At 41.2% G+C, this 16,612-nt stretch overlaps 2 protein-coding genes across 2 annotated transcripts; one reads left to right on the forward strand and one right to left on the reverse strand.

The window, feature by feature from the left end:
* Nucleotides 1-222: 222 nt before the first annotated feature.
* FGB (fibrinogen beta chain) lies at nucleotides 223-7,432 on the forward strand (the record flags this gene model as incomplete). The annotated part of the gene is made up of 8 exons (XM_081999786.1): nucleotides 223-354; nucleotides 1,941-2,144; nucleotides 3,412-3,595; nucleotides 4,170-4,397; nucleotides 5,004-5,117; nucleotides 5,682-5,804; nucleotides 5,990-6,275; nucleotides 7,204-7,432. The coding sequence occupies exons 1-8, from the start codon at nucleotides 280-282 to the stop codon at nucleotides 7,430-7,432; spliced, it is 1,443 nt and encodes a 480-aa protein (XP_081855912.1). The 5' UTR covers nucleotides 223-279.
* Nucleotides 7,433-9,761: 2,329 nt separating this feature from the next.
* On the reverse strand, nucleotides 9,762-16,612 carry FGA (fibrinogen alpha chain; the record flags this gene model as incomplete). Its single annotated transcript, XM_081998893.1, has 6 exons — nucleotides 9,762-10,471; nucleotides 10,853-11,933; nucleotides 12,899-13,044; nucleotides 13,344-13,527; nucleotides 14,548-14,676; nucleotides 16,562-16,612. 6 exons carry the CDS (start codon nucleotides 16,610-16,612, stop codon nucleotides 9,762-9,764), a joined length of 2,301 nt encoding a protein of 766 aa, XP_081855019.1.

The following is a 16,612-nucleotide window of genomic DNA, read 5'->3' on the forward strand; positions in this document are numbered from 1 at the left end:
TAAACATCTGTTTGGTGCCAGCCATCAACAGAGGTCTCTGGGACATGTAGATAAGAGTTGTCCAGAGAAATTGCTCAACAACAAATGTATTCAGGCATGCAGTGAAGAGAAAGGTTGAATATTAACAGAGATACAGTGATTGCTCAGAAGGGTTGGTCCTATCACTGTCAAGCTGGGAAATGAGGGTAGCCGCCTGTATATATTGGAACAGAGAGGACCTCTCCCTGTCAGAGCTGCTGGTGGAAGAAGGTCACTGAGCTGCTCAAGCAAGCCAGCACCATGAAACTGCTCCTGCTGTTCCTGCTCTGTGTTTCCTCCGTTAAATCCCAGGGCTCTATCGACTACGATGATGAGGTTGTAATATTGATCATAATAATAATTATTATTATTAATAATAATAGTGAAATATTTATTTTATTTAATTGTATGCATGACTTAGCTTATGTGAGCTAGCTAAGGTAGAAGCTGTGGGAAAAAATGATCCAGTGCATGTTCTTCTTCTGCTTGAGGTGTTCAAAGAAATAACCTTTGTATTATGTCTTCTTGTATATGTAACCGCACAGTAGTGATTTTCTGGGTTTGAGTACATTTTCTTCCTATTTATTTTCTTTCTCTGTAAGGAATGATGAATGCATGATGGTGAGATTAGTTATTTAGTTGAATTTATTTAACGATACTAATTTAGCAATGTTGACATATGATGTTACAGACAACTAATTTCTCGGGTGCAAAGGAGAAGTGTGTAACTGATCACGTCCTGTCTCAGAGACAGTAAAAACTTTTCAACAGATTCAGCAGACATTGAAAAAAAGTTGCCTGCCTGTTCATATAGCTTTATATTTGAAATGGAGAAGTAACAACTGTTTTTAAAAAAAAAGCAAGCAATGAGGATCAATCTAAAATAACAATTTAACCTATATTTCTTTTTTTTTAAGTAAAATGTTTTAATGGGAAATACAGTTTATAATCTCAGTAAATTTTTTATGTTTTGAAAATCCCTTCCAAAATGAAATAGGTCGGGGGATCAGAGATGAGATTATTTTCTCTTATATAATCTAAGCATTTTTGTCTGTACATTGACTACTGATAAGACTACTATGCTAAATAATTTTCAGCCATTTTGTGATTTGTATGCTGCCTACTTTTGAAACTACTTGAAGCATTTGATCCTGGATCCTTACAAATGTTTTTTAATTGTAACTAAGCCTGAGTTGGATTGGAGACGGTCAAAGATTTTGATTCAGGGGTTCAAATGACTTTAATTCAAATGGTTTAGTTTCAAAAAGTGCTTAGGGACCAGTCTTGTTTTCCTTGCTCAGTCTCTTAGACTTTCCCATTTCTGGCAGAGATGGGGAATGTACGGATCAGGGTGAGCTCTAAAAACCTACCCTGAGAGATGTTATTGAATGCTTTTCCTAATTCTATCCGCTAATAGCTGGCGTGTGGCCTGAGACATGATGATGTATTTGACTGTGGCCTGATTTTCTGAGACCTTACCAATTTTCCTGTAGCCCAATGAAAAATTGGAACGCTGATAACGTGATGCTGAATATTCTTCTTAGCCCCAAGAATGTCCAGTTACATTTTTTTTGTATCCTACTACTTCAAGTTTCATGGTGCTTAGCGGTGCCGAACTATATAAGCTTTATTCCTTGGTCAGAACGAGCTATTGAAATATTGTTTTGCTTTGGTTTGAAGGCTTTTTAATTTGTCTATATCTAGGTGGAGGGAGCATGACTAGACTCACAAGGGACGGCATAGCAATGACTTTACATAATGCCAGTATAATATTTCCATTATTGCTTTTTTCATTCCACTCCATGGTTTTCCTTGCTGCTTAAAATACTAGCAGGTGCTGCACAGTTGCCTCTGCCCTGTGCCTCGCATTTTGCGATAGCAATCCCAGATTCAGAGAGTTTCCTTTCGCCCTGGCTTTGCAGGATGACAGCCCTCAGCTCGGGGTTCGAGGCCACCGACCCCTGGACAAAAGGCGGGAAGCAGCCCCCACCCTTCGACCCGTGGCACCTCCCATCAGCGGAATTGGGTACCAGCCCCGGCCCCCAAAGCGGGTGAAGCCAAGCGACAAGAAAGAACGCATCATCTACCCCGATGCCGGTGGCTGCAAGCATCCTCTAGAGGAGCTGGTAGGTGCCTGCCTGTTGGTGCAGCTGATAACAGGCTGTCCTTTTCTTTTAGCGCACCCAGCATGGAGTTCTCTTCGCCAAATAAGGGACGGTCGTTCATTTAAAGCAGCCCAACTTTGCGTCTTTTTGCTTGAGTTTGGTAGGACTGCATACAGAAGAGTAATGCCACAGAGCCCGTGGGACTAGTCACAGTCAGACAGCCCACAGTGAGGATGGGGAGATGAGATCTGAACCGTAAGTGAGGAAGGGAAGTATCTGTGGGTTAGCCTGCGCTTTCCCCGTTGCTTTGCGTAGGTCACTGTTAAGAAGGACAGAAAAAAATCTCTGCAGTAGCGCTGGCTTGAATTTCAGATAAACTCAAGGAATTCTAGGGACCAAAAAAAATAACCTCCCGTGTCTTAAAATTTGTTTCAAACCGTAGTTATAGCCTGCCCTCAGTCACTGCCCCAGCTCTTACAGAAGAGCATGCGAGCATGCTGGGATCTGGCATACTCCTCGCTGCCTTGCAGTAGTCCATCACACTGTCCCCGCTGTGCTCTCTGCGGAAAATGCAAGCTGTAAGGGTGCCGAGAGGTGTCTTAGTGCCTGAGAGCAAATTTGAGTGTAGAGGTTTCCCGCAGATGAAGTCTGTTAAAGCTTAAAGAATACGTGATTGTGGTAGAATCCCACCGCTGCCTGGGTATTTTGGTTCTCACGGGACTTCAGAATTCCCCACCTTTTTTTTAAAACACTGTTGTCCTTGATGGTGCAGCGCTTGTTGTGGAAGCAAGGGTGCTCAGCTTCTTGAGATGATAATTTTTTAATTAATTGTCTGGACATTTCGCAAGAGATGCATATAACAAGGTGTAGAGAACATGGTTGATTCTCTGAGGCTAGTGAAAGAGGAAAGGGGTAGACGTACACAGGCACAGGCACCAGGTAATTCTTGACAGAGTTGAATCATTGTTCAGGTGGCTTAACACTGTGAACATTTGACAGTGCAGAAAAGTGAAAAGCAGACAGTGGGTGCAAGAAGTGTGAAGAGAAAGGGCTTTTCCCAAGAGCTTCAACAGAAGACCCCTCCTGGGGGAGTCAGGGCTCCTTCCTGCCCTTCCCACTGCAGCTTCTTTGTAGGAGTTGAATGTCTTGAGTCCCTGTCCAGTTGCTTATATATCTGGTCTCACCTTACTAACTACTCGTGTTCAAAGGTGTGGTCATTCACTGATGGGATTAGAAACTTTTAATCTTGACTTTTATTCACAACCCTTTTCATTTTTTTTTTTTTAAGGGAGTGCTGTGTCCAACTGGATGTGAGCTACAAACTACACTGGTAAAACAGGAAAAAAATGTGAAATCAATTGTTCGTGATCTAAAGGACAAAGTGAGCAAACTGTCTGAAACCTCTACAACTTTCTATGAATACGTGACTGTTCTAGATGATAAGTTGGTGAAGAGGCAAAAACAAAGAAAAGGTATGCTATTTCTATGAATTATTAGCGTAAACGGTATTGCAGTTCTGTTGGCATTGCTACTGTTACTTGTTAATGGGTCTTCTTAAAAAAATTTAAAATACAGTGGAATATCTAGCAAAGAAGTGTTTCATGACCATGTCCTCTTAAATCTTAAAAAAAAATCCTTTGAGAGAGGCAAAGGAATGGATCTCATACTAAGACAAGATTCATATGAGGTCCTTAAACATAAGGGTCATTTGTTCCCCCCTTACCTGCTTCCCTATGTCTGTCCAACCTCCTCATGCCCAGCTCCTGGCTTGGCACCATGACTCCCTAGAAAGAAACTAATTGTAATTCTTTGGCAGAATATAGCACCACTGATAAATCTACTAGCTAGCAAAGAAATAACAGTGCAGATATACCACTTTGCTGAGAATCTCTGCATAGTTTTTGCACATTGTGGAAAAGTAAGCAAAAGAAATGCATATCTTCCCTTCCTACTAAGGAAAGAAGTGGCTTCTCAAATTGTGCTTACAGATTGCTCTTCATTAACGTGTTGAAAACTAATCTGCTTTTCATCTCTCTTGTTTTCTAGACAATGATGATATACTTTCTCAGTACAACACAGAAGTGGAATTGCATTATAGTTATATAAAGGATAATCTGGACAATAACATCCCGTCTAGCCTCAGGGTCCTTCGTGCAGTTGTGGATTCTTTACACAAAAAGATACAAAAACTGGAAAATGCCATTGCAACACAGATGGACTACTGCCGTTCCCCATGTGCTGTTTCTTGTAATATTCCAGTGGTTTCAGGCAAAGGTACTCATTTAACTATAACATCTCTTCGCCCATTTATACCACTGTGCAAACTGATAGATGCATCATGATTGGTGTGAATGTTCCTCTGAAGCCTGTGTCATTGATTAAGGACAGCAGAAAAGATGGAAGGTGATCCTAAATGAAAAAAATCTTTTATGGATGCTTGTACTGGTCAGACCAAAGATCCTCTTACCCAATATCAGTCTTCATTAGTGGCCAGTAGCATTTTAAAGAAATATGTGCTTCAGGGTCTTTGTATGGTGGAGATGATCCATTTGCGACTATCATAGTTATACCCTTGGTTTTTTTTAATCAAGAAAGGTTTTTCTTTCACAAGCTTGTCTAATTCAAAAAATTATTCAGAAGTATACAGTCTTAAATCACCCAGGTTGAACTTCTAGAATTCCTATTTAGAAAAGTAGAACAATGCAGGTGCACTGGTCTTTCTTCCCTGATTCTTTCACATGATGTATCACAGAAATCGAAATGAAAGTAGAATTAGATATGTCTTTAAAATTGTTCCCTTATAACCAGCAAACTGAAGGGTAAGAAGATTGTTGAAGAAGTTCAGAGCTCTTTCAGTAACAGTCTGCTTTCTTCTTGCAGAATGTGAGGATATTATCAGAAAGGGAGGCGAAGTATCTGAAATGTACCTTATCCAGCCAGATCCTTTCGTCAGACCATACAGAGTATACTGTGACATGCAAACAGATAATGGAGGTTAGTGTGAAATAACTATGTTGTTAAACTCTTAATTAACGTGGAAGCTATTAAAATTCATAATAGTAATTTGCATTTTATACAAACTAATATGGAATTATAACTTTTGTAATTACTGGAGAATTAAGTCTGATTGACTCATTCAGAAAAGTTTTGCTAGTCATCTTCAGATGCACAGTAGGATACTTCTATAATGAAAATGGAAATAAATTTTTGGGATGGGATTGGTAGATAAAAATGTATCTTACTATGGTGAGAATGGACAATGTATGAGTGAGCAGGCAAGGAGGGCCTGGCTCATTTCTTACCATGCTGCTATGCGCCAGACAAAAGACCAGGACAGTCCTTCAAGTTCTGCTTTTTCCACCTTTCCTTATGAAGCAAAGCGCTACTTGTGTGTGAATAAAAATGGCAAGGCTGAGCTCGTAAACAGTGAAAACTCAGACCTGCTGCAAGGAAGCCATATGCTCTGCTCACCTTAAGGTGAAGAATGAAGGGTTGTATCTTAACATTTTATGCTCCTTTCTCAATGGCAGTTTAATCTAAATACTGTCACTCCTGCAGGCTGGACTTTGATTCAGAACCGCCAGGACGGCAGTGTTAATTTTGGAAGAGTATGGGATCAATATAAAAAAGGATTTGGAAATGTTGCGAAGAGTGGAGGGAAGAACTACTGTGATACACCAGGTAAAACACTGAGCATGAAACATGAAGAGCTGTTCTTACTGAAACTGTTTTCTCCTATTTCTTGAAGCTCTTTGATTTTTTAAAATTAACTAATCCACTTTGGCAGACCTATAGGCGAATCATAAAGTTGCCTTGAAGTATATTATGAAGTCTATTTCACAGAGCTCTCACTTGTTGCTTCTCAGGTGAATATTGGCTTGGAAATGACAAGATCAGCCAGCTTACCAAAATAGGGCCCACTGAAGTTTTAATTGAAATGGAGGACTGGAACGGCGATAAAGTATCAGCTCATTATGGAGGTTTCACCATACAGAATGAAGGAAACAAGTATCAGCTTTCAGTTAGCAACTACAAAGGCAATGCAGGCAACGCACTAATGGAAGGAGCTTCACAGGTGCATGGAGAAAACAGGACAATGACAATTCACAATGGCATGTTCTTCAGTACTTATGACAGAGACAATGATGGATGGTACGTATTTGCATTAAACATTTTAAAAACATTCATTATCAGGCTGTATGTCTCTGCTTAAAATAGAGCTGAATATAGGTTACTTCTCTATTCTGCTGTTAGTTTTCACAGCAGTTCATAGCATCTTAAAATATGTTTTCTCCCTGCAAGTTACAGCCAAATGTCTATGCCATTTCCTTGGCATAGCCAAAGGCAGAATTCGCATAGCCAAGGGCAGGTAAAACTATATGTTAGGTTAGTGCTGCTCCACAGACATAACAAGCAAGCACATTGAATTTTATTGACTCCGTGAATGATGTTACCATAGACAAATCAGCAAATTTGGACACAATATATTCATTGCCAGAGATTGATGGTGGCAGTGCTGAGAACACTGTCTTGCTGAAGTAAGAATATTGGTACTCACTCCAGTAACACATAATGGCTCCTGAGGAGAGAGACAGGTAGCATGTCCTATTTAAAAAACAAAGTTCTGCCTACTCAGAAGACACGAGCTCAATTCTAACGTACATCATTTAGCACTGTATCTCAAAACTATGTGCTATGTCTTTATACCTGATTACATATTCATGAATAAAGGAATTGTTTAGATTGGGAAAGACATCTATTTCTCATTGGTTTATATCTTTAAATTGCATTGATATTGCAATTATCATTATGAACTGCAAGTATTTGTAGTTATCAATCGGTAAACTAAAATGATATTCCCAGAGATGCAGCTAAAATTTGACTTGTTTTTCTTAACTGCTTCACCTTCCAAGTGCACTGTGTAGCACATGCTTGTGATGGTCAATCTGTTACAGAAAGTTCAGAGAGGATTTTAAATGTTCATTATGGTTTGAAAATTTCAGTAGAGGGGCAGGTGTAGGTACTCTGTTCATCTGCTTGCAGTTCATCTGTCACTTAACACTTTCTTTTCCCTCATCAGGTTAACTGCAGATCCAAGAAAACAGTGCTCCAAAGAAGATGGTGGTGGATGGTGGTACAACCGCTGCCACTCAGCCAACCCCAACGGCAGATACTACTGGGGAGGGACCTACAGCTGGGATATGGCAAAACATGGTACAGATGATGGTGTTGTATGGATGAACTGGAAAGGGTCATGGTACTCAATGAAGAAGATGAGCATGAAAATCAGGCCATACTTTCCACAGTAACCATTATCTAAATGTACAGAATCAGGGATTTTCTTTTAATATTTGTACATGGTTATCTTTTTAGACACAGTATTCAGGCTTGTCTTTACATATGAGAACTAAATGTGTATGTACGAGCATATTGTGACCTGAAGTGAAAAGCTATGTCAACTGTAAATCAAATTCTGACTGATGAAAATAACTCACGGGTGTATTTTGTTCCATTTTTATTTGTTCACAAGACAGAAGTAGCTAGTATAGAATAATGCTGATAAAAAAACCCAACCCCCAACTTGTTTCACTTTTACAAAGGACTTCTATATCATGTTTGAAGGAGGAGAGGATTATTCTAAAATGTTTTCTAAAAATTAAATAAAGCCTTGAAACTAAAGTTTTCTTCATATGATTCTTAAGTATTCATGCATTATCCGGGGAGGAGCAAACACATTCCACCAAAGAAGGGATGGTCATTTTCTTTTATATCATAAAGGTACGGTAACTACCTGTGTAAGAAGTTGAGAAGGAATAAAGTGAAAAGATAGTATCTAACAAATGAGTAGGCCACCAGTCACATAGTCCAAATCCTGGATAAAATATGCCCTTTACTGGGACCTGGCTTACATACTGTGCCTCTTAATGTATCTTCCACCATCCCACATCCTTTTATCATAGAATAAAATACAGTATTAGAAAACCTGGCAGGTACATCTTTCACACAATCACTACCATGGGACTAGAGTAATTAGTGACTCCAGTCATAGGGTAGGTGGAGGTTGGGTATTTCATCGAAGCTAGTGGTTTAGTTTCCCTCTGTAGCCAAGAACAGAGGTTGTCCCAAAGACAGGACTTCCCAACGCTGGTAGGCAGAATCAACCATGTCTCACAGGGGACTGCCTTACTCCACAAAGGAGGGGACCCAGATCACTAGCCATAGATGGATTCCTATCTGAGACCTCTCATGTTAATTTAATCTGTGGAGCCCAGGAGGACCAAGAGGAGACATCATGGCAGCATCTCACTACATTCAGCATCCCCACAGGCAGGCTTCCATTGAGGCTAGGGAACAAAAACACAAGATGTACAGCAGAAGCGCCTTTTCCAAAGGCACAGACACACCTCCACACATGCCTGTAAAGGTGTCTTTGCACTTCAGCAAACTCTCAAAAAATGTTAGACAGTGACTGTGTTTGAGAAGCACTGAAAAAAGGCTAAAAGCGAGCTGCTTTGCCAGTATTTGATGATATTGTTAAATGGCATGAAACATACTGTCCAGTGAGATTGGAGGCAAGGAAGTTTGCTCATGCTTGTTTCTCAATAGAAGCACATAAGTATTAAACAGAGTAAATAATTGTGTAATTTTATGTCATAAGGTATAAAGGTAAATACAGCACATTCTTATGTAATTGTGTAACTGATATAACTGTTTTTCCGTGCAGCCAGCTTTTTGCTAAAAAATCCTTACCACACACTGTCAGCAAGTTCCTGATTTAAACCTCTCATCTGTAGGAGAATTCTTGCTTGACAAGTGCCAAAAAACATTCTAAACCAAGGAAATATATACTATACCCATCCAGGTGCTCCTCATCTTGCTTGTGCTGGTTACAGTCATAACCTTTTAGTGGTCACTAGAAAAATAATAGTTTGGTTTGGGTGTTGTGTTTTGAGGAGTTATCATGAACTGTCTTATTTTGAAATGACAGCAGACATGGTAAACTACCTAGAATTCATCAACGGGATGGAAGGTCTACCTCCATATTTGAAAGTTTCGGAGATCCTTAAAAGTCAGTCCTAAAATGCATGCATCGTTTATCAAAGTGTACTCCATGTTAGGTGTGTGACAAAAGTGAGAACCCAAACCAGTCGTTGCTCTGCCTGAGAACTGACTCCCGCCACTGTTGTGTGCTCCCCTCGAAATGGAAATGAGAGGAGACAGCCCAGAAGTGTGACTGTCAAATTCTATCAGACTTTTGCAGTTCCTGCTAGTGGAGGCAGGAGTTCATGGTGAACATACTTCTAGATTCTTTTAGTTCTTTAGCACTCTTAAACAAAGTAAATAATTCAAATTACAAATATTTTTACCTACAGTCAAGGTGTGAGCTGCCAAAGATATAGACATGGACAAAATTTGTATAAAAAGGGTTTTAGAATCAGTATTTCCTTGAAAAGGTTTGGCAGTTATAAATAAGATGAAAGAACTACTTTGTTGATAATTAATCAGTGTTTATTTTGTAAGCCACAGATGTGCCCAGTTGCCTTCCAATTCACAGGGTAAAGGTACATAATGCACAGATATATAAAAAATTTTTTTTTCAACTTGTAGTTGTAACATACATATTAAAAACCTGTCTTTCTACAGGGTTTCTATGGGCCTGATTTTCATTCTAACAATTTTGAGGGAATAGTCAGAGGCTCTAAAGGGCAGCCAGACCACGCCATTTTCGATCTCATAAGGAATGTTGTACCTGGGGTCGTAGTGGCCCCCCAGGTAGTAAATGCCATTGAGGTTGGCCGCCTGGCAGCTGTTGTACCACCAGCCACCCCCGTACATCTCAGCGCAGCTCTCCTCCCAGCGGTCCTGGTCCCGGTCATAGGTGCTGAACCGCATCTGGGCATGGGATGTGTATTCGGTGCCCTCTTCCAGCCAGCCGGCGACCAGCGCGTCCCCGGCAGTCCCCTCGTAGGAGGACACGGCAAGGGCGTACCCTTCTGCTTCAGACCCTACCTGTACGATGTACTCTGCATACACAGCATTTCCATCCCAGTCCTCTAACTCTACCCGAAGGAGAGTATCGTTCTGAGTCAGCAAGTGTATGTTTTCATTGCCCAGCCAGAACTCTCCTCGCCCTCTGCCATCCACGCTGCCGAAACCTCTCTTGTAGTCTTGCCAGGTCCGGTTAAAATTCACTGATCCATCCATTCTCTGTTGGATCAATAGCCATCCTCCCAAAGTGGTCTCTTGGTCGCAATAAACTGACAAAACCTTATTGGATCCCGCTGGCTTGATTTTGAAAATGCCACTTTTGGCACCAAAAGTGTGTTTCTGGCGGATATCATCACAGTCTAAAAAAAAAAGTTGATCTGGTTTGACAGGAGTTATCAGCAAAGTTTAATAAAAGGTTCAGAGGAATCCAAGTACCAATAGCTCTGAGGAAAATTGTTAAACATGTTTTGGACTACACTAGGTATAGTGACAGGCAACATTAAAAAGAATTCAGAAAATAAAACTTTACATACTCCTTAAATCGTGAATTGTCTATGTAATACCCGAGTATTAATGAAATATTTTCCTTTTTGTTTCCGAGGTGGCAGCAAACAAGGCACAGTGCTTGCATTTTATCATCACACTGTTGTACTGCGGTATCTAAAACCAATGTGTCAGTTTGGTTATGGATGGAGTTCAGCTCCACTACCTCAATAACTACTTCCGTGATGCCTGTGTACCTTTCCCAGTGTTGGCTGTCCTTTGCTTCACTCCTGACGGTCTGAAGCTGCGTGCCTGAAAGTCTGGGGTATCCTCTGCACTCTGATCATGTTGCACCCCACCTAGCTGCTCGGTTATTTCACGGGTCTTTAGTGATTTAGTTTCGAAAGTGGAGCCTCCCTTGTTGAAACTAGAAGAGGAGCTGGTCACTACAGTCTTGGAGTGACTTGCACTGCCAGATGGGAATCCAGATGGATGAAGGTGAAGTCCTCCAAAGTCATCTTCTTCCCCCTCTCCTAAGTCTGTAAATTTGCCTTTCCCCCCGTAAGTCCCTGAATGACTGGATACTCCAGTACCTAAGCGGCTACTGCCTGTGCCAGTTACGTGGCTGCTAGTTGAAATGCTGCTAGATCCACCAAAGTTCCTACTAGCAGTGGATGGAGAGTCAGGGGTAAAAAATGACTCTAGATCAGGGAATAACCTCTCTAGCTTGTGGAAGTCATCTGACCCACCAACATGGTACATGCTCCCTTCCCCTCCGGCATTTCCTGCTCCTTGTAAATAGGAGCAGTCTGAGCCATCAGAAGAAACCATTTTCTCAACTACTTCTTCTCTAGGGCCATCAGGGCCAGTGATAAATTTTGTGGTGGTCGTTTTGGTGCATCTACGAACAGTGGAGGAGGTTTTGTCTCCCATGCTAATGGTTTCTCTCCCATGAGTAGGAGTAACTAATCTGCTGGTGTGTGAAGCTCCATCCCCCCTTGATTCTGCCACGTGATACAAGCTGTCGCTTCGGGAGGGGTTCGTGTCTGTTTCTGGTCTTTCTAATACCACTTGCATCTGCCGGATGTTATTAATTATGTTCAGAGCTTGCATTTCTGGCAGAGGCTTATGCTTAAAATGCTCAGGAACATTTGAGTCCTTAAGTGGCCTCATTTTCAGTGTGCTCAAGGTGGCGGTTTGAAGCTCTGGGTGCAGGTTGATGGAGTTGGCTTGGGTAAGCTGCTTCTGGATGTTGTCGTAGCTTTCTTTGTCCACCTGGTAATCAAAACTTCTAGCACAGCTTCCTTTGCAGGCTCGTAACTTAATATCAATGTCCACCTACATAAACAGAGAGAAATAATTTTGTCAGGGACCTTTCCTGGCTTTCTCCAGCAAGTGTATGCTTTAACTGGACTGGGGAAAGGTGGGAGCTGCTGGGCTACCTCCCACTTACAGCTGAGCTTTTCCAAAGCTCAGTTTTGAAGTCACCCCTGGTTTTATTTCCACTGTCAATACAACACGTGCAATAGCACAGCGTGCATGAGCTCTGTGGAGGAGTACGTTGCAGTACGTTCCCAATCTCTGTGCCCTTCATTCTCAGCGCATAGGGGTGTCTTCCTGGGTTTGGAGGGAGTGTTGCAGAGCTGGGCACACTCCCTCCAAACTCCACGCTCCTGGGCATGGGGGTAGAAACGGGTCCTCTGAGGAGAGGGGAAGACACTGGACTTGTCCCAGAGCCTGTCATGGCCCTGCTGTGAGGCTTGCCATCGTGGGGGTACCACTGCTTTCCCAGACGATCCAGAAGCCATACCTCTGAATCAGGGATCAAAATGGGCTTCTGAGAAAAACTGCTGTTTGTGCCAGGACTTTTCCTTGCGTTACTCTCAGCAGGATCGGCTGCAACCTGGGAAGAAGGGCTCTAACGCCAGCAGTGGCCGTGGGCAGCAGTGGCAGCACCGGGGAAGGACAGGGCACGTCCCCCTCATCCTGGCTGCTCAGCAGCTCCTTGCGGGAGGGGAAGCGCCTCGTACAAAGCCAGTTAGCAGCAGGCATAGCATCCATGCTGCCTGTCTGAGAGCAGAAGCGGCAGGAGGGACCAGGAGTCCTCCTGAGCTTACGCTGGTTCCCACACAGCAGGAAAAGAAAACCAAGCTGCACAAAGCAACTCACTTGGGGATTTGCCTCAGCAGATCAGATCCTGTGAGCATTGCATCATGTTTTCTTGCTCGCCTATGCGGTATAATGGATAGAGCCTCTTCCTGTAGCTAAGTTCTGGAAAGAATGGAAATGACGTAGCTACCTACCTCCAAGCGCTTCATCTCCAGCACCTGCTCCTGGATGCTGCTCTGCAGAGCTTTAATTCTGTTTACTTGAGTGACAACTCTCTGCTTTAGTGTCACAATTCTCCGCCTCAGTTCTCCTGACACGTGACCGTAAGTCTCATCAACCTCTGAAAGAGAAATGCATCACAGTCACCTATGCATGTGTGGTTTTCGTTCCTAAAGGAGTAGCGCATTTTAAAAAATGCAATTCAAACATGAGCGTAAAACAAAGAACATATTTCTCATAGTACTGAGCAGGTAAAAGTTACATCAGTTTTTACTAGTTAGCAGTTACGAATCTTGTATTACTATGTTTATTCTGGCTCTTGATAAGTGCAGCATATAATATTTTCACTACATATTGCTTATGCACAAAAAAAAATAATAATTCAGCAGCAGATAATAAAACTGGCTGCGAGATACTCACGCTGAGCACTGTCCAGGTTTGGTTTTAGTACATTTATGGTTTCCACAATTACCCGATTGGATTTTTTATAGTTGTTCTGATTTTCTGCGAGCAGCTTCTTGATTTTGTCTATTCTGTGACTATAATCCTGGTCCGTTTCATCAATCAGTCCTTGCATTCTGCAGCCTGATGGACACTTTGTACCCTAAGGTTGGAAGAGGGAAATAATTGTGTTAAAACCTTTACAAGCAAACCTTTTTTTAACATTATGTTTGCAGACTTTTGCCCAACACTGAAATGAATTTAAAAAAAATAGGGCAAGATTCTGCTAGTTCTCCTCAGATGTCCTGTCCTATTCATCCAATGACTTTGCCAAGGACTTGTGTGACTTAGAGCAAGCCACTTGGGAACTGATCCTTTACTTCCTATGCCTCTGACACTGGTGTGATGGAATCGGTGAAGCGCATCCTCAGAAACCTGCCATAAAGGGAGGATCAAATAAACACTTGATCTTCCCTCTCCTCTGTTCCCCATGGGTGAAATTATATATATATTACCCTCCCCCCGACAAAGGGCTGCTGTAAGGAGAAGTTTGTTGTCAAGTTTGAACAAGGATGTCAGAGGCCAACTTATTTAAGCAAAATTTTCCTCAGAAAAGCTTAGTGTTCTTACAGACTAAAGCCCTTTGCCAAGATTTCATCAAATAAATGTAGCATAGAGATGGGCTGAAATGCAAGAGGTGAGAGAGAGATAAATTAACAGTTTATACACAAAGACATCCAGTCAACCATTATGAAACTTTTCCTGAACTTTTTGTCATCAGACTTCCTAAAAAGTATCTAGTGAAGTGTAAGTTATTTCTAGCTATTTCTTTTCTTTGTCGCACATCTTTCTTTCCAATGGCTTTCTCTTACCAACTGCAACAGTGGCAATATCAAAATTCTTCTTTTTTTTTTTTCCTAGGAATAGCTTTTTTTTATTTCATCTTTCTTTTCCAGACTTACTTTCTCTTCTGATTCTGCACCCCTGCAAACTTCTCTTCTCCCTCTATCCTTCTTCTCGTTTTGTGCTTGCTTTCTCAGAGGAGATCTCTCCAGGCTGCCCCAACATGAAGCGTTACCTGTCCTCCCCCAGACATAAAGCCCAACCACGTGCTGGCTGCATGGCGCCCGTTGTAGTGCCCTGCTGGCGGCCACTGCTTTCGCCCCCCGAGCTCATTGCTCACCCAGTCATCGTCCGCGCAGATGGGCCAGTTCTTCTCGTACTGGCAGGTGGACTGGGACATGTGCTCCACAATCCTGGGACCACGCACTCCCGCACCCTCCTTTTCAAAGGTACTCTCTCCATCTTGCGCCTGCCGGGAGAAAAAGGGGGAAAAGCAAAGCCGAGATTAACTGAACAGCTGCCAAGAGAACAGGAACGTTAACGCTGACTTCCTCACTCAGTGGCACAGCTGACGTGTGGAAATTACAGCCATCTGGAAAGCTTCACACCGAACAGCGCACGGATTTTATTCCTGACGCTTCTTGTAAGGTATGGGTTTGTTTGTTTTGTCGGAATAAAACTTTTCATCTCTTAAAATTAATGCTGCGATGTAGGGAGCGGTTGATGCTCAGGATGTATATGTGATATACATCATGATAACATAATTCCACAGAAATCTTGTGTTCTGTGTGCAATTGTAAAATTAACTTGAAATTAGATTGAAACTGAGTAAGTTAAAGCAAATACTTAAAAAATCCTATGTTCTATTTCCATTTGCTGCAATAGTAATAAATTTTTATTTTATGTGAAAAAAAATTAAAATTTTAAATTTGTAAAAATTTCTATTTTTTATTTTTATAATTTTCTAATTTTTTAGGTGATTTCTATCACCTTCAGTCTACACAAAACTGGCTTAGAGATAAATCTGAAGAAAGTTTTCTCATTAGTGTTTCTGATTTGAATCACAGTTGCTAACTGTAAGCTTGTAGCACTGTTTTACCTGGCATAAAGAGCAAGAAAGCTAATAACAACATAATAAAAATAATCATGTTAGTGATGGATGGACTCCACTGTGCTAATGGAAAGAAGAGAAATAAATATACTTGAGATTTTCTTCAAACCTGAGAAGCAGAAGTACATATATATATATAAGCTAATTCTAAGCCAAAACACTGTAAGGATGCTCAGTAAAGGACTGGAAAATAATTAATTTTCATGGAAAAAAAGCCCTGGTTTAGGACTTGAGATGTAATTAGGTCTAACTGGACTCCTCTGCATACCTTATGTTCTTTTCAAGCAGCATAATTAATTCTTTAAAAAATTAATGATTAATTATTTTTATGATTGATGATTAATTCTGAGGCAGAGAGAGTTTCCCTAATTCTAGCCTCCAGGGTCAGAACCTAAGCCCTGGGGAACTGGAATGTCATTACTAAAATCAGTTGGTTTGATTCATCCTGAGGATCTGGCCCAAGCATCTCTTGAAAGTAACGAATAAAAACTTTAATTTTAGGTGGTCTGTGCCCTTTCAGCATTGACAGCTCCAATACAACTGCTCTTGTTCTTTCATATCTGCTGCCTATAATTTCTGTCATTTGTTAAAACATGCACATTCTTCAAAAAACAGTCACAAAAAGAAACTTAAAGAATCTAACATAAGATTATGGCCTGCGACCTCAATGAGAAAACAGAAAGGTTGTATTAGCATAGTTGAAAATCAAGTCTATCACTTTCATTACCTAAAAAATTATTCTTATTTAGCTCGAGTTTAACCTGATGCTGCTGCCACAGGAATCCTTGGGTTTTAATATGTATTTTATAATAAAAGTATTGTGTGTCATTTGTAGGTGGAAAACTTTGCTGAAGTACCGTCCAAAGGAGAGTAGAATTCACCCTAATAAATATGAAAATTCCTGACTGGCTGGAGCCACTAGCATCCAGTAAAGTTTGGTTTAAGACTTAAAGCATCACCTATGAATCTATGAATTCATGTTACTGTATTTGCTTTGCTGCTTCTGAAGCCAGGCAGATTCAGCAAAGCTTAATTAAGCAAAACTAGAGAGCTTGATACTCAAGAAGTACTGGTGAAAGTCCAGCAGTGAAGTGGTTACAGTAAGCTTCTGCATATGTGTGTGCATTGAATCTTATGAGCTAGGTGACAGCCAAAATGTATCTATCTAATGAACGAACATTAAATAAAGGCTCACTCTTCAAAACAGAAAGATATGAAAAGAATCAAGTAAGCAAACTCATACCCAGGCTAAGTTGAGGAACAGCAACACACAGAGGATCCTCATTGATACCAT

Source organism: Phaethon aethereus (assembly GCF_964289735.1).
Source record: "Phaethon aethereus genome assembly, chromosome: 4".
NCBI classification, from domain to species: domain Eukaryota; kingdom Metazoa; phylum Chordata; class Aves; order Phaethontiformes; family Phaethontidae; genus Phaethon; species Phaethon aethereus.